Source organism: Callithrix jacchus, chromosome 3 (assembly GCF_049354715.1).
Source record: "Callithrix jacchus isolate 240 chromosome 3, calJac240_pri, whole genome shotgun sequence".
In the NCBI taxonomy this organism is placed as follows: domain Eukaryota; kingdom Metazoa; phylum Chordata; class Mammalia; order Primates; family Cebidae; genus Callithrix; species Callithrix jacchus.
The window spans coordinates 122,005,842-122,030,262 of NC_133504.1; the positions used below are offsets into that span (position 1 = coordinate 122,005,842).

At 39.2% G+C, this 24,421-nt stretch overlaps 2 protein-coding genes across 25 annotated transcripts in view; one reads left to right on the forward strand and one right to left on the reverse strand.

Moving 5' to 3' along the window:
- The window catches only part of NUP54 (nucleoporin 54), a 52,194-nt gene extending 41,299 nt beyond the window's left edge, over positions 1 to 10,895 (forward strand). Inside the window, exon 13 of the mRNA XM_078367048.1 lies at positions 10,754 to 10,895. Within this exon, the coding sequence (XP_078223174.1) occupies positions 10,754 to 10,795 (42 nt within the window). The 3' untranslated portion in view covers positions 10,796 to 10,895. The remainder of the gene's footprint in view (positions 1 to 10,753) is intronic.
- Positions 3,629 to 24,421, reverse strand: part of ART3 (ADP-ribosyltransferase 3 (inactive)) — a 111,656-nt gene continuing 90,863 nt past the window's right edge. For 7 of the 24 annotated variants that reach the window (XM_078367055.1, XM_035293514.3, XM_035293504.3 and 4 more), the window contains 9 exons: positions 19,558 to 19,590; positions 17,996 to 18,028; positions 16,667 to 16,696; positions 16,472 to 16,501; positions 13,062 to 13,094; positions 12,398 to 12,430; positions 11,157 to 11,189; positions 8,827 to 8,859; positions 3,629 to 4,034 (listed from right to left, as the gene is read on the reverse strand). In XM_078367055.1, coding sequence (XP_078223181.1) covers positions 3,904 to 4,034; positions 8,827 to 8,859; positions 11,157 to 11,189; positions 12,398 to 12,430; positions 13,062 to 13,094; positions 16,472 to 16,501; positions 16,667 to 16,696; positions 17,996 to 18,028; positions 19,558 to 19,590 — 389 coding nt within the window. In that variant the 3' untranslated portion in view covers positions 3,629 to 3,903. Of the gene's footprint in view, positions 4,035 to 4,472; positions 4,592 to 8,826; positions 10,648 to 11,156; positions 11,190 to 12,397; positions 12,431 to 13,061; positions 13,095 to 16,471; positions 16,502 to 16,666; positions 16,697 to 17,995; positions 18,029 to 19,557; positions 19,591 to 24,421 lie in introns of all 24 variants that reach the window. The other 17 variants (XM_078367059.1, XM_035293513.3, XM_078367060.1 and 14 more) reach the window with 6 other exon arrangements.

A 24,421-nucleotide genomic window follows, 5' to 3' on the forward strand; every position in this document is an offset into this window, starting at 1 on the left:
CACTGATGCAAAAATCTTCAATAAAATATTGGCAAACAGAATGCAACAGCAAATCAAAAAGCTTATTCGTCATGATCAAGTAGGCTTCATCCTGGGGATGCAAGGTTGGTTCAACATACACAAGTCTATAAACGTAATTCATGCACATAAACAGAACCAAAGACAAAAACCACATGATTATCTCAATTGATGCAGAGAAGGCCTTTGACAAAATTCAACAGCCCTTTATACTAACAACCCTCAGTAAACTAGTTATCGATGGTACATATCACAAAATAATAAAAGCTATTTATGACAGACCCACAGCCAATAACATATTGAATGGGCAACAGCTGGAAGCATTCCCTTTGAAATCTGGCACAAGACAAGGATGCCCTCTCTCACCACTCGTAGTCAATATGTATTCAGAGCAATCAGGCAAGAAAAAGAAATAAAAGGTATTCAATTAGGAAAAGAGGAAGTCAAACTGTCTCTATTTGCAGATGAAATGATTGTATATTTAGAAGACCCTATTGTCTCAGCCCAAACTCTCCTGAGACTGATAAGCAACTTCAGCAAAGTCTCAGGATACAAAATCAATGTGCAGAAATAAGCAGTTCTATACACCAATAACAGCCAAATCGAAAGTGGACTCCCATTCACAATTGCTACAAAGAGAATAAAATACCTAAGAATACATAAAACTAACAAAGAATGTAAAGGACCTCTTCAAGGACAACTACAAACCACTACTCAACAAAATAAGAGAGGACACAAACAGATGGAAAAATATTCCATGCTCATGGTTAGGAAGAATCAATATCATGAGAATGCCATACTGCCCAAAGTAGTTTATAAATTCAATGCTATCCCCATCAAGCTACCAATGACCTTCACAGAACGGGAAAAAAAGACCACCTTAAACTTCGTATGGAGCCAAAAGAGAACCCACATGGCCAAGTCAATTCTAAGCAAAAAGAACAAAGCTGGAAGCATCATGCTGCCTGACTTCAAACTATATTACAAGGCCACAGTAATCAAAACAGCATGGTACTGGTACCAAAACAGAGACATAGACCAATGGAACAGAAGAGAGGCCTCAGAAGCAACACCACACATCCACAATCATCTGATCTTTGACAAACCTGACAAAAGCAATGGGGAAAGGATTCCCTGTTTAATAAATGGTGTTGGGAAAACTGGCTAGCCTTGTGCAGGAAGCAGAAATTGGACCCCTTCCTGACACCTTACACTAAAATTAACTCCAGATGGTTTAAAGATCTAAACATAAGACCTAACACCATAAAAACCCTAGAAGAAAACCTAGGCAAAACCATTCAGGACATAGGCATAGGCAAGGACTTCATGGCTAAAACACCAAAAGCAATGGCAACAAAAGCCAAAATAGACAAGTAGGATCGAATTAAACTCCAGAGCTTCTGTACAGCAAAGGAAACCATCATTAGAGTGCGGCACTGTTTACAATAGCAAAGACCTGCAACCAACCCAAATGTCCATCAACAATAAACTGGATAAAGAAAATGCACATATATACCATGGAATACTATGCAGCCACAAAAAAATGATGAGTTAGTGGCCTTCATAGGGACATGGATGAATCTGGAAACCATCATTCTCAGCAAACTGACACAAGAACAGAAAAGCAAACACTGAATGTTACCACTCATAGGCGGGGGTTGAACAATTAGAACACATGGACACAGGGAGGGGAGCATCACACACTGCGGTCAGTTGGTGGGGGCTAGGGGAGGGACAGCGGGGGGTGGGGAGGGATAATGAGGGGAGAAATACCAGATATAAGTGATGGGAGGATGATGGCAGCAAACCACCTTGCCATGGTGTGTACCCATGCAACAATCCTGCATGATCTGCACATGTACCCCAGAACCTAAAGTACAATTATAAAGAAAAAATACACACACACAAACACACACACACACACGGCTATCGTTTTTTATATAAAGTAATTAAATAGCATGTTAATTGAACAAAAAAATAAAACTTCAGATATCATGTAGTATTAAGAATTCCCTAGTATGTCAATAGTATTTGAAATACTAGAAACTGAGTTGCACATCGTATGTTAAATAGTAGGTCTTTAACCACTGGATCATTTTAAACAGTATTTATGAGTATACACTATATGTTTGGGCTGTATCATGTTGGCTGCTCTTGAGATGCTCTAACTTTGCACTTCTCTATGATGCTTTGGCTTATATTGACAGGTGTTATAAGGAACAGCCCCATGAATCTTGCTATTGTATTTACTATGGGGATGGTGAAAAGTGTGATGCACTGTATATCTGGAATCCATCCTCTGAGAACCCACTGAAGAGATTTTTCCTCAGTTGTATAGATTACAGTTGTGTAGAGTAGGAATTTTTGTGGGTTTTTTTGAGACAAGTCTGTCACCCAGGCTGGGGTGCAGTGGCATAGTTACGTCTCACTGCAGACCAGGCTTAAGCAATCTTCCCACCTCAGACTCTTGAGTAGCTGGGACTATAGGCATGTGCCACCACAACTGGCTAATATTTCTTGTTTTTTGTAGAGATGGGGTCTTGGCTATGTTGCCCAGGCTGGTCTTGAACTCCTAGACTCCAGCAGTCCTGCCTTGGCCTGCCAAAGTGCTAGGATTACAGGCCTGAGCCACCATGCCTGGCCAAGACTAGGAACTTTAAAACTGTTTCTTTCCAGATTGACTGCCAGAAGTATGCAGTTACTTCTGCCAAGTTAATGGCATGCAAATTTGTTACACTACTACCCTCTCATCATTCTTTCCTACCCATTATATTGCAATACCAACAGTGTTGGGACAGGAATTTCTCTCCTTGGCCCAGAAGATAGGGATGGCCATCATTCTTAACCATGTAACCAAGTATAGGAGTTTCTGTCTCTCTGCATATACCTCCTTATAGTAGGAAGAGTTGGTCTAATTGATGAGACTTGTTACTAAGCCATATAATCTAGTGGATGGATCACTCATCGTGCATACTATGCTTACTTCTTTAGCCTTTCATTTTTCATGTTTTAATATTGCTGTAGTTCAACCAGATAAATATACCAGACAGGGCCTAAGGTCAGCCTTTTAAAGACAGGCCCAGTCATCCTGCTAGATTTCTTTCCCACTAGTGACTACATATATAAGGCATGCCTGTGGTCCTTGATCATATAGCTGGTTAGATAACTGGACTCAGTTATCCAAGCAAGTAATAACCAAGTGCTACAGACGAGTAGTTGTATCCTCAAAAACGTCATGTTGAAATCCTGACACTCAATATGGTGATATTAGGAGGTAGAGCTTTTGGGAGATCATGATGAGGATGGAGGCTTCATGAATGAGATTAGTGCTCTATCTCTTTTACCCCTTCTGCCATGTGAGATGGTGAGAAGACAGTCCTCACCAGGAACTAAGTCTGCTGGCACCTTATCTTGGACTTTCCAGCCTCCAGAACTGGTGGGAAAGAAATTTCTGTTGCTTATAAGTTACTCAGTCTATGGTAGTCTATTACAGCAATACAAACAGATTAAGACAGATGACTACTAGAACTTTAGACTATCCTTAAAGTTCTAATTCAGATATTAAATTCATGTTAAACAATAACAGTATTGAGCATACTGGCAATTCTGATATATCTAATCAAAATCTTTTATTGAATTAAATCAGAAATATACAGTTTTCAGGATTTTTTTCAATTATAAGGTTAGTATAGAAGTGAAAAGTTAATTCTGTGACATATATCTGGACCAACTTTCTGAATTTGCAAAATGAGTAACAAATACACAGTTCTCATTTTATCAAGGGACTTTGGCCAACAAGTGAAAATAAATCATTCCTTTTGATCTCCTGTGGAATCCATATAGTTATTTCAAGTAAAGAATAAGAAAGATAAACAGTGTATCATACTACAGATCAATGAAGAGATTTAGAGCAGAAACACTGATTAAAATGACCATCCCAAACTGTGGAAGCAGCATTTTGCCTAGAGATGCAGAAGGATGGCTTTTGGGACTTGGAACAGGAACTGGACCTGGAGCTGTTAACAAGAATACACAGTCACTGACACATCATTTTTTATATCAAATATCATCCACCTATATGATATATCCTGAATATCTAAACAATGACACTAAAGTTGAATTAGAAACTTACCTGAAATACTTCCAGCCAAGAACAGTTTTCAAATAAATGTAATTCATTACAGATTTCAGGCTATATTTCCAAATACAGTTGACCCTTGGAACAATATGGGTGTTGGGGTGCCAGTCCCCACACAATGAAAACCTACATGTAACCTGATTCCCAAAAACTTAACTACTAATAGCCTATCACTGACTGGAAGCCTTACTGGTAATATAAATAGTTAATGAGAATTGTTACTCACTGAGCCATATAATCTAGTGGATGGATCACTCATCATGCATACCATGCTTGCTTTTTAGGTTATATTTTGTAGACGATATGTATTACATACTGTATTCTAGTTGGGGCATGGTGGCTCACACCTGTAATCCCAGCATTTTAGGAGGCCAAGGCAGGAGGATCGCTTGAGACCAGGAGTTTGAGCCTGGGCAACACAGCGAGACCCCATCTCTATTTTTAAAAAGATAAAAATAATTGATTAGCACATATTTTGAAAGTTATATGTATTATGTATTGCATTCTTACAATAGAGAAAATATTAAGAAAATCATAGGGAGGAGAAAAATACATTTATAGTACTGTAGTGTATATATTAATAACCTAGTTTACATCATCTGTTTACAAGATGAATTATCTGTCTGAAATGGCTGGCAACTGCAGCTGCAGACCTCAATCTACATACCAAGCAATTCTACTTTGTCTTGTAACATCATGACTTTTCTCTGCTTGTGAGCACTTCCAGCATCACTAGTGGCACTTCCTGTGAGTCCCATGGTGTTATTCAAGGTTTATGGTATTGCACCAAACATGACAAAAAATACATGAGAACTGTGAGAGATCCCTTTTTACTGTAATGTGCAATTTACTGGCAGCGAACTCCTCAGAGATGTTGAGCAACACATGGTATTTTATGTTTTATGGTAGTAAATGATAAACTAGACTAGTATCTACATATATTTTATGCATTCATGACATATCTTTTTCTTATTTTTAAAAAATATTTCTAGGCCATGCAGTTTGTCTGCAAGTTTCTTCAAATTGATGCAAATCTCCAAAAAATTTTCCAGTATATTTATTGAAAAAAAAATCTGTGTATAAGTGGATCCATGCAGTCCAAACCTGTGTTGTTCAAGGGTGGACTATATATGAAGGCCTGCGACCCTAAGGTTTTTTTTGTTGCTGTTTTTGAGATGGAGTCTCCTTCTGTCACCTAGGCTGAAATGCAGTGGTGTGATCTCAGCTCACGGCAACCTCCACCTCCCAGGTTCAAGGGATTCTCCTGCCTCAGCCTCCTGAGTAGCTGGGATTACAGGTGTGCGTTACCATGCTCAGCTAATTTTTGTGTGTGTGTGTATTTTGAGTAGACACAGGGTTTCACCATATTTGTCAGGCTGGTCTTGAACTCCTGACCTTGTGATCCACCCACCTCAGCCTCCCAAAGTGCTGGGATTACAGGTGTGAGCTACCACAGCCAGCTGACTAGGTTTTATCTAGGATTTCACATGCTTTTACATTTCTATGTAGGCAAGATAATGATTTTATGTTATTCAAGTTCTCTAGCATTTTTTACCAATTTTTCTATTTCCATTTTTTGTATATACATGCAAGGTAAAGTTTAACTCTGTGTCTCTTCTATTTCAAACAAGATTACCACCAACATACAACTGGATATACAGTCATCCCTCAGTATCCTTGGGGATCGGTTCTAGAACCCCTAAGGATACCAAAATCCACAGATGCTTAAGTCCCTTATATAAAATAGCATACACGGCTAGGCACAGTGGCTCTCGCCTGGAATCCCAACACTTTGAGAGACTGAAGCAGGCAAATCTCTCGAGGCTAGGACTTAGAGACCAACTAGGCTACATGGCAAAACGCCACCTTTACTAAAAATACAAAACTTAGCCTGGAATGATGGGGCATGCTGTAATCCCAGCTACTTGGGAGGCTGAGGCATGAGAACCACTTGAACCCGGGAGGTGGAGGTTGCAGTAAGCCGAAATTGCACCATTGCACTCCAGCCTGGGCGACAGAACAGCTTGTTTCAAAAATAAATTAATTAACTAAATAAAATAGCATACACAGTATTTCCATATACCTACACACATCCTCCTGTATACCTTATACCATCTCTAGATTTCTTATATCATCTAATAAAATGTAAATGATATGTAAGTAGTTGTTACACTGAATGGGTTTTTTAATTTGTATTATTTTTCCCCTAAGTATTTTCAATCCACAGTTGGTTGAATCCCAGAGGATACAGAGGGCTAACTATAGCTGCATTGTTTTTTAAACACTAATCTCTGCAAGTTGATAAAAATAAATAAATATTTTTCCCTTCATACATACATTGCTGGAAAAACTCCTTCTCTTTCATTTGAACTAGTGGAGAGGAGCGGTGGAGTCCATCCATAGGATAAACTGTTTCATGCTGCTCTAAACTCAGGTAACTGTTTTTGTTTAAACTATAGGCAAGTGTTGACTGAAAGTATCCAAATGGGATCACCACTCAGATTTCATAAATAAAACCAAGAAAAATAGCCAGTAAGATCTGTAAAAGCCTTCATATCATCAATTTACTTGCCATAGTTATAAACATGCAGTTAGATGTATAAACACGGAGAAATGGATAGGCAGATGCACGCATGCATTAGTACAGTCATGCAATGCATAACGATGTTTCCATCAATGATAGACCACATATATGACAGAGATTATAACAGAGCTGAAAACTTCCTATTGCCTAGCAACACTGTAGCCATTGTCACATATTACGTGTTTGGGGTGATGCTTGTGTAAATAAACTACTGCACTGCCAGCTGTGTAAGACTATAGCATATACAATTATGTACAATACATAACACTTGATAATAAACAACTATGTTACTGTTTTATGTATTTACTATACTTTTAATCATTATTTTAGACTGCATTTTCACTTATTAAAAAAATTAACTATATAACAGCCTGAGGCAGGTCCTTCAGGAGATACTCCAGAAGCCATTATCATAGGCGATGACAGTTCTATGCATGCTGCATGTTACTGACCCTGAAGACCTTCCAGTGGAACCAGACATGGAGGTGGAAGACGGTGATATTGATGATCCTAACCCTGTACAGGCCTAGGCTAATCTCTATGTTTGTGTCTCAGTTGTTAACAAAAGTTTAAAAAGTTAAAGAAAAAGGTGATAAAAAAGCTTTCTGGAATAAGGATATAAAGAAAAAATATTTCTGTACTACTCTACAATGTGTTTTAAGCTAAGTGTTACTATAAAAAAGAATCAAGGAGTTAAAGAAAATTAAGTTTATAAAGTAAAAAAGTTACATTAAACTATGGTTTACTGTTTAAGAGGAAATTTTTTAGTGAATTTAGCTTAGCCTCTGTACAGTATGTATAAAGTCTACAAGAGTGTACAGTAGTGTCTCAGGCCTTCACATTCACTCAACACTCATCGCCCAGAGCAACTTCTGGGCCTACAAGCTCCATTCATGTTAAGTGTCCTGTACACCTGTACCACTTTTTATCTTTTATTTTTTTACCATAACTTTTCTATATTTAGATATAAAAATACCACTGTGTTACTGTTCCCTACAGTACTCAGTACAGTAACATGCTATAAAGGCTTGTAGCCTAAGAGCAGTAGGCTGTACCATGTAACCTACATGTGTAGCAGGCTCTACCATCTAGGGTTGGGTAAGTACACACTATGATGTTTGCACAACGACAGAATCACCTAACAACACATTAATCAGAACACATCTCTATCATTAAGCAATGCATGATGATGGTATGTTACCATAGACCAATGGCTCTCACGAGGCAGTATTGCTCCAAGAGGCAGTCTGGACAATTTTCAAGAGTATTTTTTTTTTATCAATGCCAACAGTGGGGTGGAGGTAGAGGACTAGATATCCTACAGTGCTCCAGTCCTGGACCCTGAAAAATTGGCTGACTTCCTGCACAACTTTCAATTGTACTGCTAGACATATATGTAAGTTAAAACCTATTTAAAATAATCAAAGCAGTTTTATGTATTAAAAAATATTTTAATAGTTTTGATAAACATTATACTCAATTTTTATTTAGTATCTACTGTATTTCTTCCATTTTCTTATACTTCCTGTATAGAATAGCTTCCAATGTTCTTTTCAACCCAAATTTATTTGCATAAATAAATGTAAACATCTGTCTACTTTATTAAACCTCTTAGTATAAACTAAGCATTTACATATTGGAATATATGTAATTTAACATAAATTACATATGACATGATGTTTTTTATGGTTACAGGTGCATCTTATTCTGTCAGGATAATATAAGGACTTAATATGAGTTATAAGAAGGGAGAATTGGGTTGAAAGGGTTGAGAACCACTGTTCTTTCTTTTTTAATGTATTTTTTCTTTTTATATTTTGCTCCCAGTCTCCAGGCTGGTGAGAACCAGTGTTCTAAAGAGTAGAGACTCTAGATACAATAGAAAATGATTATTTAAGAAACAAAGTTATATTGTCCCTAACACACACATGCACACACAAGCTTCGGGATATGACATTATACTCTGTTATTAAGATGCCTTAAACATTCGCAACTTTGTTCCCTTTATGTGGAAAAATTAATTTCTCACTTTTTCTACATTACAGAAACAGGCATTTATCAACTGAGGAAATGAGATATTTCTTACTAGGATTGTTGGTATTTCCTTGACTTTTATCTTCTAAAATATAAAGAGATTTTGAGTTAATTACACTGTACATCTGTTCATCCAGAAGACAAAGATCTGATTAAAAATTAAGCAAACTTGGTTATCTCTGGGAGTGGGTCTGAAGGGCAGGGTAATCAGTTTACGGGTATGTGTGGGGTTGGGGGAAGGGTTTAATTTGTACTCATCTGTGCTCTTTGAATTTTTTTTAACCATCAATATGTGTTTACATTAAAATAAAAGTTAAAATTTTGTTTACAAAAACGTATTTTCTACATATTGAACTCAGATTCCCAAGTACAACATGAATAACTACAATTCATTGAGAGTTTACTGTGTGCCATGCATTGTGCAAATGCTTATGTACATTGTCACCTTTACTTCTTAACAGTCTTATTAGGCCAGTATAATTATCCACATTTCATAGCTATTCCTTAAAACGTTTATGCAATGTTTTGAGGGATGCCATGCATAAAATCAGAGTTAACTGGTGCTAGAAATATCTAATTTCAAATTTGCTCTGAATTACTGTGCTATACAAGTGCTCTTCAACTTATGGTGGAGTTGTGTCTCAATAAATCCAATGTAAGCTGAAAATACATTTAACACACCCAATCTACAAGAACATCATGGCTTAACCTAGCCTACCTTAAATGTGCTCAGAACACTTACATGAGCCTGCAGTTGGGCAAAATCACTGAACATAAAGCTTATTCGATAATAAAATGTTGAATATCTCATGTAATCTATTGAATAATGTACAGAACATGAAAAAGAGAATGATATAGGCATTCACAGTATGGTTTTTACTGAATGTGTATGGCTTTCAGACCATTGCAAAGTCGACAAATCCTAAGCTGAACCTGACAGAGCAGGAGCACTGTCATCTCAGACAATCACCACCACTTTAAGTTCTAGTTCGCTTTCTAGACTAATGCATTTCAGGGAAATCACTTCTGTTCTAACTACGGGTGTCCAGAAAGAGCAAACAGTAAAACACAAATAAAACAGCTTGGGCACAGAAGGAGGTGGCAGGAAAGTCTCTTGGGTAACTGCCAAACTTCACCCTCATATAATGGGCCCCAGTAAAAAGTGGGCCTTAAAAAGCACATTCCTTTCCCTTCAGGTGCACTAAGATAGGGAAGCTAAAAGCAGACTTGGGGATATGCCTGCAGCTGTAGAAAGATGTATGGGACAGACACACAACTCTTCCTCCCAGATAAGCACAACAAAGAGACACAGAAGCAGTTCAAGCCTCTGACAGACTCTCCCACCATGAATTCTTAAAAACTCTTAGTCTGTAAGAGAGCGTGCCTCTGACCTAACTTGCCAGAAGGTGCCTCTCAGGTTTGTTTTCTCTAAAATAAATCTGTCCTAACTGGCAAGCCACCTTTTCATGTTTCTTTCCTCTTTAATTCTTACAGAACCATGTAAGTTGGAGACCATCTGTACTACCAAGTGTGTGCCCAGCATTGAAATATTATGATGGCACCAAATTTTAACAGCTTTCAAGCCAAATACCAGTTCTAGGAGCCCAGGATAGGGGTTAATAACTAAATCTGGCTGGAATACAAGTGTACCACAAAGTGAACAGAGCTTGAAAAGTTTGGGTGTCTCTTTCTAGCCTATTATAAATTCCTTAACCTGCTTATGTTCCATGTTCTCATCTCTGAAGTGTCAATAACATGTACCTTATTGGATTAAATGAGATCCTGTGTACTGTTTTCACATCACCTTTTAAAAACCTACACACAGTTTTCCAGGAGACGGCACAACACACTAGTCCCAGCAAAATCTAGTGACCTATTGGAGGATACAGAGTGCAGTCAGGAGTACAGAATGGCTGGTCCCAATATTGGCACGCTGCATGGTCCTCATTCACAGTTTGATGCTATTTCTATGTCTACAGATTCCCTTACCCTGGGAAGCTTCCTGCCTCATTCTGGAATAGACAGGCCCAGCTGGAAGCCAACTGTTCCAGTTTAAGATCAAGTGCCTTTTTTGATGTCTGGCCCAGAGAACAATAACAACAGCCTGCTGCTCACACTGAAGGAAGAAGTTCTCAACATTTTCCCAGTCTGGATTGCAAACTGGGGTATCAAAAAGTATACAGCCCAGATGTCTTCCCCAGACCCCGTAAGACTGAGCTAACTGAATGACTGTGGTAAAGAACTTAGACTCTGTGGTGCCTCCACCCCCAGTAAAGAATGTATTACTATGTGTGTTCCTATGCAACTGTCTTGCATGCTCTGCTCATGTACCCCAAAACCTAAAATCCAATAAAAAATTAAAAAAAAAAAAGAATGTATTACCAGGTTTTTCATTCAGTTGTATCACTTCTATTCCTAAATGAGAAAAAGGTTGTCAGATAATAACAAAGACAGCTACCATTTATTACTGTTACTACCATTCATTTTGCTAGGTACTTTATCTCATTAAGTCGTTCAACAGTCCTGCAAGACAGAAGCCTTCCTCATTTTACAGATGTGAAAGCAGAGGCATAGAAAGTGAAATAACTTGTACAAAGTTACCCAGAGGAAAGTGGCAGAGGAGAGACCTTCCTGATGCCAGGTCTGTTTGTCTAAACAGCTCACATTCATCTTCTACTATGTTCAGTGGCTGCCTTTCAGATAACCACAGTGTGATGAGCAAGGCCCCAATGATGGCACTGTGCAAACTCAGGACCAGCCAACTGAAGAGATGTAGATGCACAAGGTGTGTCATCAATGTCACTAGAGGTTCACTTCAAAGTTGTGGCCAAATCAACAGCACAAATTTGGGTCAATATAAAGGAGGTCCTGGACCCTTTTCTCTGAGCCTATGTTTGTGCTTTATTTAACTAACAGAACATACTGTTTCTGTATACAGCATGCAGTTTCCACTGACAGCAGTGTTAGATGAAGTTCAGCACTGTGTGGATGGATACAGTTTTTTTTTTTTCTTTTTGAAACAGAGTCTTGCTCTGTCGCCAGGTGCCAGGCTGGAGTGCAGAGACGCAATCACGGCTCACAGCAACCTCCGCCTCTCGGGTTCAAGCAATTCTCTTGCCTCAGCCTCCCAAGTAGCTGGGACTACAGGCGTGCACCACCACAACCAGCTAATTTTTGTATTTTTTTTTTTTTAGTAGAGACAGAGTTTCACCATGTTGGCCAGGATGGTTTCTATCTCTTGACCTGGTGATCCGTCCCCCTCAGCCTCCCAAAGTGCTGGGATTACAGACGTGAGCTACCGTGCCTGGCTGAATATAATTTTTAAGATGCCAACTATCTAATTTATTTAACAGATCATCATTCTCATAATAACAAAACCTGCAAAAAAATATTTTCAAAGTACTATGTGAACTGGGAAGAAAGGGTTTTAAGCATTGGACAGTGGCTTGCACCCTGAGATTTTGTGGTTTTACAGTCCTTATAAATATTCCTGTCTTGTATGTATGACTACTGATGGCTACATTTGATAGATGACAATTATGAGGCATAGGAAGTCCCGTGCATGTCTAATGGTGACTACCAAACTGGCATCTTCCCCTCTGGCATGTCTATCAGTCACTTACCAGGTAATGGAAAAGGTTCTGGAATTTTCATTCCTAAATGAGAAAAGTTTTCAATGACTTATAGTTTGCTCCACTGAGTATAATTTTCAAACTCTTGTCTGATGAGCTTAAGAGATGCAAGCACCAAAGGCCCCACTGCACTACAGTTTCTGGCTTTTTATTTAAAAGTTCTGCCTATATAAACCCTCATTCTACAAATCCACACCAAGATTAGAGGAGTCTTCTGCCATAGCACTTCAAAGAGTGTGCCTATGCCAGGAGAATACCGTGTTTTGTTACCTGGAGATACAGACAATGAAATGTTAGCCAAGACTAACAGTCAACTTGTGCATAAAGTTAGGTTTCTATTTATTGAATAACTTTAGCTGTAGAACCTGGAAGGTGCTGGATTGATGCATCCAGATCCCAGGAGCCTTTCCCTCAGCCATATCCTGAGCAGAACTAACTTTCCCACCCCAGAGACGATGTTCCAGGAGCACATGAATGTGCAGGAGCAAAGGCACTTTCTCTGCTCTCCCCAAGCTAAATATTGTAGATGACTGGCAGGCAGCTATAAGGGAAATACTCATGAATAACAGTCTCATGACAGTATTCTCTTTTATGCCTGGGGAATCGTGCTCACCTCATTCTTGGGCTCAAGGAGTAAATAGAAAAGTTGTCTTACCAGGTATTTGGGTGGGTTCAAGGATTTTCATACCTAAAGGCAGAAGTGAATATTGGTTTGCATTAATCAGTTCTCTTATACTGGTAATGCTCTCTTTTGTCTATACTTCCTCCTTTCCAACTCTGTCTCAAAAACAAAACAAAACAAAAAAGGTAGGGGGAAAGAAAAAAGAAACAGCAACAACAAAAACATTTTTCGATGGCTCTTCATTCTCCAATGTAACCACGTCCAAACTCCTCAGCCTGGACTTCAAGAACTTCCATGATCTAACTCATCTCTCCAACCTTATCTTCATAAGGCAGTCCTAATGCATCAGTTTTGAATGAAACAGTACTGGTTTTGCATTTCTGCTTGGTTTAGCTCTACTGTAATTACAGTTATTAGCTCTATGACTTTGAGCAGGCTACTTAATCCCTCCTAACTTCAATTTCTCATTTTGCAAAAGAAATATTTACCTTGAAGGTTTGCAGTTAGTGAGGATTAAAGGAAAGTCTGCATAAAAGTGCTTCATACATTGCATAGAACAAAAAAGAGTACTCAATAAATCAAGTCCCTTCATTCTAGTCTAACTCATTCCTCAAACTCTCCAGGCTCAGTATTTTTTTTTTCTTTTTTGAGAGACAGTGTCTCACTGTGTCGTCCAGGCAGGGAGGCTGGGGTGGGGTACAGTGACACGATCATAACTCACTATGATACTCCTGCATACACCTCCCAGAGATCTGGGATTACAGGTGTAAGCCACTGTGCTGGCCTTCCACAGTGTTCTTCATCCCAGGAATCCTCACTGTCTCCTAACCGTGTAGCTAGTCTCTGTAAATAGGTTATTTACCAGGTGAAAGAGTGAGCCCCTGGCTTTTTATTCCTAAGGATGAGAATAAGAGCTATTCTCTTAAAATGTAATATAAAAAATGTATATAATAAAAATATATATAATAAAATGTATATAATAAATGTACATAATAAAAAATGTATATAATACATTTAGTAAAAAAAACACAATCAGCTTGAAAATTAATTTAACCTTATACTTGACTTCTGTAGTAGAAAACTCAGAACCTTTTGAGAAATGGCAGAGGACAAGGTAACAGAAAAGATTTAACCCACTGGAGCCTAACTGATGGTAGAAACTATGGCTAGTGACCCAGAATCTCTCCTAGATTAAGCAGCTCTTGTTCATTTTTTAAAAATTCAACCCCAAAACCCTGACCCAAATTGTCATTATATGTAATATATAAAGTATGCTTCCTGATTATATAATACATTATAAATAATCTGGAAAAATAGAGAAAAATCATTAAAAAATTAAAATTCTCTAAAATTGCAGATCTCAGAACTACTCTACTCATTCTTAAATTTCAGTCATTTTGCTATGCATACATATATGTGCTTATATATTTTTAAAAGAATACTATACTCCATATGCTATTTTATATCTTATCATTTACCACTGTATTAAGAGCATTTTCTTATATCTTTACATGTTTTCAAAAACATGATTTTTGTTTTTGTTTTGTTTTTTTGAGACGGAGTCCCGCTTTGTTGCCCAGGCTGGAATGCAGTGGCACGATCTTGGCTCACTGCAACCTCCATCTCCCGCATTCAAGTGATTCTCCTCCCTCAGCCTCCCAAGTAGCTGGGACTACAGGCACGTGCAACCATGCCTGGCTAATTTTTTTGTATGATGGGGGTTCACTGTGTTAGCCAGGATGGTCTCGATCTCCTGACCTCGTGATCTGCCTGCCTTGGCCTCCCAAAGTGCTGGGATTACAGGTGTGACCCACTGCGCCCTGCCTCAAATACATGATTTTTAAGTTGTTTAGTGTTTCATAATATAGATAGTATTTTATTTAACAATACTCAATGGTTGGACACTAAGGCTGTTTCTAAATTTTTGCTGTCAAATAAAAATTACAGGAGGCCATTGCTTTGGACTAAGTTTCTGCAGTAGGCCCCAACAGACCAGACTAAAAATTGAAATGGAATCACCCATGCTAAAGTTCCACATGACCTAAACTAAGTTGTCTGACCTTCTAAGAAATTAGGAGAAAGAAGTAACAGAATTTCCCCAACAGGCCGGTTTAAAATCTTCAATCAGCTTGATAAATGAAGTTCCCTCTGCTTCAATCCTTACACACAAAAAAGGTAGCCTGAAATAAACTGATGTCAACTAATCAGTTATTTTTCTACTGTTCTGTCTAAAAGTAACTAATACACTCTATTCTTTGCTTCTCCTTTCTTTGGCTCTTCTGTCTTTAAAGCCTGTAATCCCAGCTACTCGGGAGGCTGAGGCAGGAGAATCGCTGCTGAGCTCAGCTCAATGGAACACTTATTCTGTGGAATGAAGTGTTGTCCAATTGTAGAATCTCAAATAAAGCCAATTGATATATTTAAATTTGCTGTAATTTTGTCTTCTGACACCACCATAACACTGTGATAAACATCTTTTGTACAAAAACCTTTGTGTTCATCTCTACTTTCCTTGGGATAAATATCCAAAAGTGTTTCATAAACAAGTCAAAAGGTATAAACATTTTTAAGACTGGTAATACATACTACTAAATTGCTCTCCAAAAAAAATTCCAATTTATAATCTCACCAGTAATTTATGAGAATGTTCTTGTCCCAGTGCCCTTGAGGACATTTGAGTACTTCCCCCACCCCAAGACGGAGCCTCACTCTGTCACCCAGGCTAGAGTGCAGTGGTGCAATCTTGGCTTACTGCAACCTCCACCTCCCAGGTTCAAGTGTTTCTCTTGCCTCAGCCTCCCAAGTAGCTGGGACTACAGGTGTGTGCCACTATGCCTGGCTAATTTTTGTATTTTTAGTAGAGACAGGGGTTTCACTATGTTGGCCAGGCTGGTCTTGAACTCCAGACCTTGTGATCCACCCACCTCAGCCTCCCAAAGTGCTGGAATTATAGGCATGAGCCACCTCACCTAGCCATTTGAGCAATATTAAAAATAAAACAAAAACAAATACTTGAGGATGAGTAATACTTTGAAATGTACTAAATAATCAAATGGATATAGCTAATGTCATCTATTAATCAGATTGCTGGAGACAGAAATAAACACAAAGAATCGTCATTTTAATTTAGAAAAACAACACTATTTGTTATGCCCTGCCCAATCCCCTAGAGGTCTCAAGAATGTGAGGAATAATTAGTCACACCTTCCTCTATTTGCTGGGATGACCTAAAGATTGTTAGACAGGAGATACCGACCTGCTGTGTCATTTTTCTAAAGAATTCTATCTGAAACCCAGGAGGGTCTCTAATATATCAAACCAGTAAGCTAAGGTGGGCTCTGCCTTCTTCTCACTTTTCTTACCATGACATTCTTACCTGTTCCCACATGTAAAAGGAGATACATTGCAAAACGTAAGCCCCAGAATTTATATAAATGCCTTACCATGGTCTTCAAGTTTCTGGTTTTTCTCACCTGAGTTACAAAAAGAAGCTTATCAGTTTTAACAATGGAACAAAATAACTGGCAGTTACTAGAGCTACAGCAAAATTGTTTTCAGAAAATATGAAAATATTCCCATCTGTAAAAGGAGATATCTTGCAAAATTTAAGCCCCCAGAATTTATAAAAAATGTCTTACCATGGTCTTCAAGCTTCTGTTTCTTCTTACCTGAGTCACAAAAAGAAACTCATCAGTTTAACGATGGAACAAAAGAACTGGCAGTTACCATAGCTATAGCAAAATTATTTTTAGGAAATATGACTATAAAGAACCATTTGATATGTCCAGGAAACTACCCTACTAGACTTAAGTGCTGGCCAGAATCTAAATGTACCTTGGCTAATGAGCTGGGATATTCTCTGCCCCCACTATTAAGAAAAGTCATTACAAATAGCTAGTCTCCCAGGGATCTCAAGGAGCCGAGAAAATGTCTGTTTTGAAGAGTCAGCTGAAGTCCCCATGAAGTGAACAGTAGAACCTGTGACTGCAACAGAACAATAAAAAGAAGGACAGCTAAGCAAGTCCTCAAGGCATAAAATGCTTCACTTCTATCAGGACAGGAGGTATCTTCCCAAACATGAAGCAAATTGCATATTTTAAAAAGGCTGGAAACTTTTCTCTTTCCAACAAAGAAAAATTTATTGTGGCCACATGAGCCAAACACATGATAAGGAGCTTACATGCAAAGAAATGATTTGGGCCATATATCCTTAAGTGGAAACTTTAAGAACATCTAATCACCCACATATTTTAGTTAAATCATGTTAAACATCAAGCATCAGTGTATTTGAGAGATGCAAATCCACTGAATTTTGTATTTTCGTCTGAATATTTGGAGTCACATGGGTTCATTTCAATGACTGAATAGAGTGCTATTCCTAAGAAGCCCCAGAACTGGTCAAGAATGACTAGCTCTTCATTCTCACCACTCTTACTGCCCAGAAAGTGTCCATATTGTTCAAATCTCCACAAACCTAGTTCTCTCATTTCAGGAAGGTACATTTCCCTAGAATAGGTTCTTTGTTTTTTTGGCCTCTCATACAGGCCAAGTCACTGCTTTATATCTGCAAATTTTCTTCAACTAAGAATTACATTTGCTAAACAAGAAAGAGCTACTAAACATCCAGGTAAGGATGATTATTATTAACTTTGGAGACAGGGTTTCGCCCTGCCAACCAGGCTGGAGTGCAGTGGGCATGATCTTGGCTCCCTGTAACCTCTACCTTCCAGGCTCAAGTGATCCTCCCACCTCAGCCTCCCAAGTAGCTGCGACTACAGATGCACACCACCATGCTTGGTTAAGTTTTGTATTTTTTGTAGAGACAGGGTTTCGCCATGTTGCCCAGGCTGGTCTCGAACTCTTGGGCTCAAATGACCCACCCACCTCAGCCTCCCAAAGTTCTGGGATTACAGGCATGAGCCACAGTAAACAACCAAGATTATTTTTAAAAATTAGAGCATACTCACCAGGGTTGTAGACATTGATGTGTTGAAAATATTCTGAAATACAGACATGTTTTTATTACATGGTACAATGCTCAGATGTGAATGTTACGTTGTCTGTTTTTAATAACAGAAATTTGAGTTGGCTTATATTTAAAAAACATAATATGGTTCTTATAAGAAATATAAAATTTCAATTCAAAGACAAATGAATATGGATTTTTTTTTTTTTTTTTTGAGATGGAGTTTCGCTCTTGTTACCCAGGCTGGAGTGCAATGGCACGATCTCGGCTCACTGCAACCTCTGCCTCCTGGGTTCAGGCAATTCTCCTGCCTCAGCCTCCTGAGTAGCTGGGATTACAGGCACGTGCCACCATGCCCAGCTAATTTTTTGTATTTTTAGTAGAGACGGGGTTTCACCATGTTGACCAGGATGGTCTCGATCTTTTGACCTCGTGATCCACCCGCCTCGGCCTCCCAAAGTGCTGGGATTACAGGGGTGAGCCACCGGCCTTTTTTTTTGGAGACAGAGTCTTGCTTTGTCACCTAGGCTGGAGTGCAGTGGCATGATCCGGGCTCATTGCAACCTCCACCTCCCAGGTTCAAGCAATTCTCTTGCCTCAGCCTCCCAAGTAGTTGGGAGTACAGGTACCTGCCACCACACCTGGCTAATTTCTATATTTTTAGTAGAGACGCTTTCACCATGTTGTCCAGGCTGGTCTCAAACTCCTGACCTCAAGTAATCCACTTGCCTCTGCCTCTGGATGTAGATTCATTTAAATTACATGAAAAAAAAAATTCACAGAAAAGCTAACCAGGAAGACAGCTAGAAACAGACCCTTGTTTTTGAACTTTTCTTCTCTCTCTTCTGATACCTTTGGTACGTTTTTAAACATTTTAATGAGGAAATTTCAAAATGATCCACCCAAAGCATGTCTTAACCTAAAGGCATTTTCGGCACCTTTAATTCAAATTGATTAGGCCCATTTGATCATGCTGTTCCTGAATACTCTTAGAATTTTCTGTCTACCCTACCAAATCTTTCCCACAGTTCTCTAAGAAAGATGATTTTTTGTTACATCCTCTTATTTTTCCCTGAGGAAGTTAAAATCGACCACATTACCCTTCTGTCATCCCATTCTCCTCCTTCCTTGAGCTGTATTCATGCCATTCCTTCACTGGTCTCCCAAATGTTATTTCCTAAGATAACAAAATACAGGAACAGGAGCTAGCTCTCTGCAGAGGAGTCCAGTGGGAAACAGCTGAAGGTGTGGGGGAATTAAGGAGACCTTAACCTCCTGTAAGGTCAGGCTCAGCATGTTCCTTTCATGCCCAGGCCAATGCAGTGTTTGAGAGAAGAGCCACTGGCGAGTCTGGGGGTGGGGAAGAGGGCGGCAGTGGGGAGCTGGCAGCAAAGGCTCCTAGGCTCTCCACCTGAAAAGATACTAGCAGTAGCACAATTTAGCCGTGAGAAAATGATGTTTGACAGTATGACAGTACAGTGGTGGGGTGGCTCTGACCCATACCTATGAGAAGTAACTGATAAAATTCCTATTACAGGGACAAGACTTTAAAGCATATCTTACCTAGGTTCTCCACACAGTTTTCAGTTTTAAGTCCTGAAACACAAAGATAAAGCTTTATTAGTTAGACATAATCTACCCTAGTAAATATTTCAATTAATTTATGGCTATTGGTAACCTAATCTGTCAGCTCCTGGTCTGTCATAATTAGTGAGATGCAAATTGCAGGCTGGGCATGGTGGGCAGCCTGTAACCCCAGTACTTTGAAAGGCTGATGCAGGAGGATAGCTTCAGCCCAGGAATTTGAGACCAGCCTGGGCCACATAGGAAGACCCCATTTCTACAAAAAGTTTTTTAAAAAATTAGCCAGGCATGATGGCACATACCTATCGTCCCAGCTACTCAGGAGGCTGAGTTGGGAGGATGGCTTGAACCCAGGAGGTTGAAGCTGCAATGAGCTTTGCGCTATTATACTCCAGCCTGGGCAACAGAGTGAGACCCTGTCTCAATTATTTTTAAAAATTGATGAACAATTATATTTTAATATTTATAGTATAGCCACCAAATAGCCATATGACCTTTGACAAAACACCCAAGCTTTCTGGAATTCGGCTTTCTTATCCGTATCTTTTACTAGGAGACTGCTTTAAATGACTTTCAAGGGCCCATCCAGGGCTAATACTTTATCATTCTATTCTATAATTTGCAAAATTTTGGAGAAAACTTACCTATCAAATTAATCTTCTCTTCAGATACTAAACATCCTCAACAGTGAACCTATCCCTCTACTACTACAATTCCTATCCTTTGAAGAAAAAGAATCTCAATCAGACCTTCAACATCCTTTAATATTTGAAGAAGGATCCCTCTCATATTCATACAGAGAAAATGAGTTGGTATGCCCCAGAATATTCATTTGTATATGAGTAAATCCACAATATTTGGAGAACAAAACATGGCATCTGACAGTACTTTTTGGAAGGCCCTAGTTGCTCTCACTGGTGATGCCCTAGAAAAAGTTGTCAGTGCTGCAGTGATTCCCCTGAGACTTGACAGAAAGGGGAATCTACCAGCCAATAGCAGGGCAAGAAGATTAGGGAGACAACATAGAGGTTTGGTGCACTATGAGCCACATGGAAGGCCTACCAGAACGCACAACGAAGGTCCAGATGCTTTGTGGTCTCTACTCAGGAAGTTCAGCTACCTGAGGAGGAGCCTCTTTACCTACAATAGGAGAATCCCTAGAGAGGACTGGCTCCTAAAAGAGATACATATTTCTATAATCTGCTCTGAAGTCCTGCTCCATTTGTAGTGAGTGTCTGAACCAAAAATCCAGGTGACTTGGTCCAGTTTCTACTGGTCCAGAAAATAACAAATCTGTTATAATCTGGACAGTGCCCTGAGGCTAAACTCAGGCACTTGACTAGATTAGAAATTTAAAAATCAGTTCTAGAGATTATTATAAAGTGTTGTCTAAGAGTGTGGTGGCTCATGCCTATAATCTCAGCACTTTGGGAGGCCAAGGCGGGTGGATCACCTGAGGTCAGGAGTTCAAGACCAGCCTGGCCAACATGGTGAAACCCTGTCTCTACTAAAAGTATAAAAATTAGCCTGGTGTGGTAGTGTGTGTGTCTGTAATACCAGCTATTCAGGAGGCTGAGGCAGGAGAATTGCTTGAACCTGGGAGGCAAAGGTTACAGTAAGCTGAGATCACACCACTGTACTCCAGCCTGGGGGATAAGAGTGAAACTGTCTCAAAAAAAAAAAAAAATGTTGTCTCAGCAGGAGATGAGAAAATACAAACCTCATCCAGAGAGCTTATTTGAGGGTGAGATGAAGGTAAGGGGAATTGTGGATGAGAAGGCTACAGGTGTAAGTTGAAAGATGCAGCCTGGGGACCAGACACCAGGAGGATTTTAAAAGTCTTTGTCTTTTGTCTGTAGCACAAGTTAGAGCATTTTTTCAAAGTGTAGTTTTCCAGCCACACACTTCAGAATCACCTGAGTGCTTATTAAAATGGCAAATTCCAAGACCAGAGCCAAGACTACTATTGCTACATACTTTCTAGAGGTGGGTGCCTTGTAATCTGCATTTTAAACAGCACTCCAAGTGATTTTTATGCACAAAATTTTTGAAAGCCTCCTGAATAGAAAATAATGGATATCTTTAATTTTCTTTTCTTTTTGAGATGGAATCTCGCTCTGTCACCCAGGCTGGAATGCAGTGTTGTGATCTCGGCTCACTGCAACCTCTGCCTACCAGGCAAGCGATTCTCCTGCCTCAGCCTCCCAAGTAGCTGAGATTATAGGCATCCATCACCATGCCCAGCTAATTGTTGTATTTTTCATAGAAGCAGGGTTTCACCATGTTGGTGGGACTGGTCTTGAACTCCTAAGCTCAGGTGACCCGCCCACCTTTGCCTCCCAAAGGGCTGGGATTACAGGCATGAGCCACTGTGCCAGCCTCTTTAATGTTTAACACGTTAGATTCTGTTAACACAGCCATTTTGTTAAGACTGCATTTCTCCTCCCTATTTAAACTGTGGATTTAATTTTCCGTTTCGCATTTTCAATAGCAGGAATCAAACTATTTTGAGTTTCTAAAGAAGTAGCAGGGTTAAAAATGGATAAAAGAATTGGTCCAGAAATAATAGAGAGAGGCATAAATATATAAGGAATGAAAAAGGAAACATAACAACAGAGTCAGCAGATGTAAACAGAGATGAGAATACTATGACCAGCTTTATGCCTACTAATTTGAAATACAAAGGCAAAGGGACAAATTCCTAGAAAAATGTAACTTACCAACCATTAAAGAGTTTAACATTTTTCCAGAAAGAACATACCAAGATAATTCAGTTTTTACAGATGGAGAACCAGAGAGAAGGGAGTGGCACAGACAGGGAACTCCAGAGATCTACAAAGGGTTTCCCTCAAGTATTCAGTGGAGTACTGATCAGATTCTACAGGTGAGAAAACTACCCAAGGCCAGAGAAAGAACCCAGAAGGTCAAGAATACTGTCTATTCCCACCAGCCATGCTGGAAAACCTTATATTTCACAGGCATTAGGTAGAGTATTCAGAAGGGTACAGCCTCAGCAATGAGAAATAATTAGCCCTAGGTTAAAGTGACTCTGGTTCTTCCTAGAAAATCTGAAGAACAAGTCCTAAAATAATCAAACTGTTTTAAAGTAAATTAACTATGTATCAGCACAAAGCTCAATAATATTTTTAGAAATATAAAATTACCAGGCACACAAGGTAAAATTCACAACGTCTGGCACCCAAACAAATACCACCAGCAAAGAAGCAGGAAAATAACAATTCCTAATGACAAGAGAACTCAATCTAATGAAACTAACCCAGATCTGACACAAACGTTAGAATTATCAGAAAAATAAATTAGTCATTACAACTGTATTTCATGTCTCCAAAAAACAGACTAAAGGTGTTGTCTTACTCCAGCTGCCACAGAAAATACACAGACTGGGTGGCTTAAATAACAGGTTTTATTTCTCATAATTCTAGAGCTGGAAAGTCCAAGATCAAGGTACTGGCAGATTCAATTTCTGGTAAAGGCTTTCTTCTTGCCTTGCAGATAGCCACCTTCTCACTATATCCTCATAGGTCAGAAAAAGAACAAGCTGTGGTCTTCTTTTCTCTTTTTATAAGGATCCCATCATGGGTGCTCCCACCCTCATGACCTAATCTAAACTTAATTACTTCTCAAAGGCCCTACCTCCAAATACCATCATAGTGAAGATTAGGGCTTTGACATATGAATTTAGGGGGGAATACATGCAGTAGTGAATGTCAGTACTACTAATGGATGTTAAGTAGAGACACAGAAGATATAAAAAGACCCAAACTGAACTTCTAGAGATAAAAATTCTGAGATGAAATATACACTAGATAGGATTACTAACAAACTAGACACTGCAGAAAAATGATTCGCAAACGACACACTGTGGTGTGCAAAATAACACCCTTCTTAAAGAGGCCTACATCCTAGCCCCAGAACCTGTGAATATGTTATTTTACATGGCAATGGAAAACTATGGTTGCAGATGCAAATAATGTTGCTAATTAGCTGGCCTTCAGGTGGGGCAATAATTTTGGATTATCCAGGGGAGCTCAATCTAATAACATAAATCCTTAAAAGTGGGAAAAACAAAAGGTAAAAGAGAGAATCAGAGAGATGTGATGTGCAGAGGACTCAACATGCTGTTTCTTTTTTGAGACAGGGTCTCAGGATGTCCCTCTGTCACTTAGGCTGGAGTACATAGTAGCGCAGTCATGGCTCACTGCAGCATCAAACTCTTGGGCTCAAGCAATCCTCCCACTCAGCCCACCACAGGTAGCTGGAACCACAGATGCATGCCACAATGCCTGGATAATTTTTTTTTGTTGTTGTAGAGACAGGGTCTCATTATGTTTCCTAGGCTGGTCTCAAACTCCTGAGCTCAAGTGATCCTTCTGCCTCATCCTCCCAAAGTGCTGAGATTAAAGGCATGAGACATCAAACCTGGCCATCAACATGCTGTTTCTGACTGAAGATGAATGAAGGAGGTCACAAACCAGGGAATGCAGGTAATTTCTGGAAGCTGGAAAAAGCCAAGAAAACGGATTCTTGCCTAAGCCCTCCAGAAGAAATGCAGGCCTACCAACACCTTAATTTCAGCTCAGTGAGACTATGTTAGGCTTCTGCAATACAGAATTGTAAGGTAATAAATCTGTGTTGTTTTAAACTATGTGTGGTAACTTGTTATGGCAGCAATGAAATACTAAGATATACAATAGAAAACATCTAAAAATGAAACAGGGAAAAACATTAATAACAAAAAACATTAGAGTTTCATTGAGCTGTGGGACAACCTCAAGCACTTTTATATACAAACAGAATCCCTAAAGGAAGAAGAGGTGAAAAA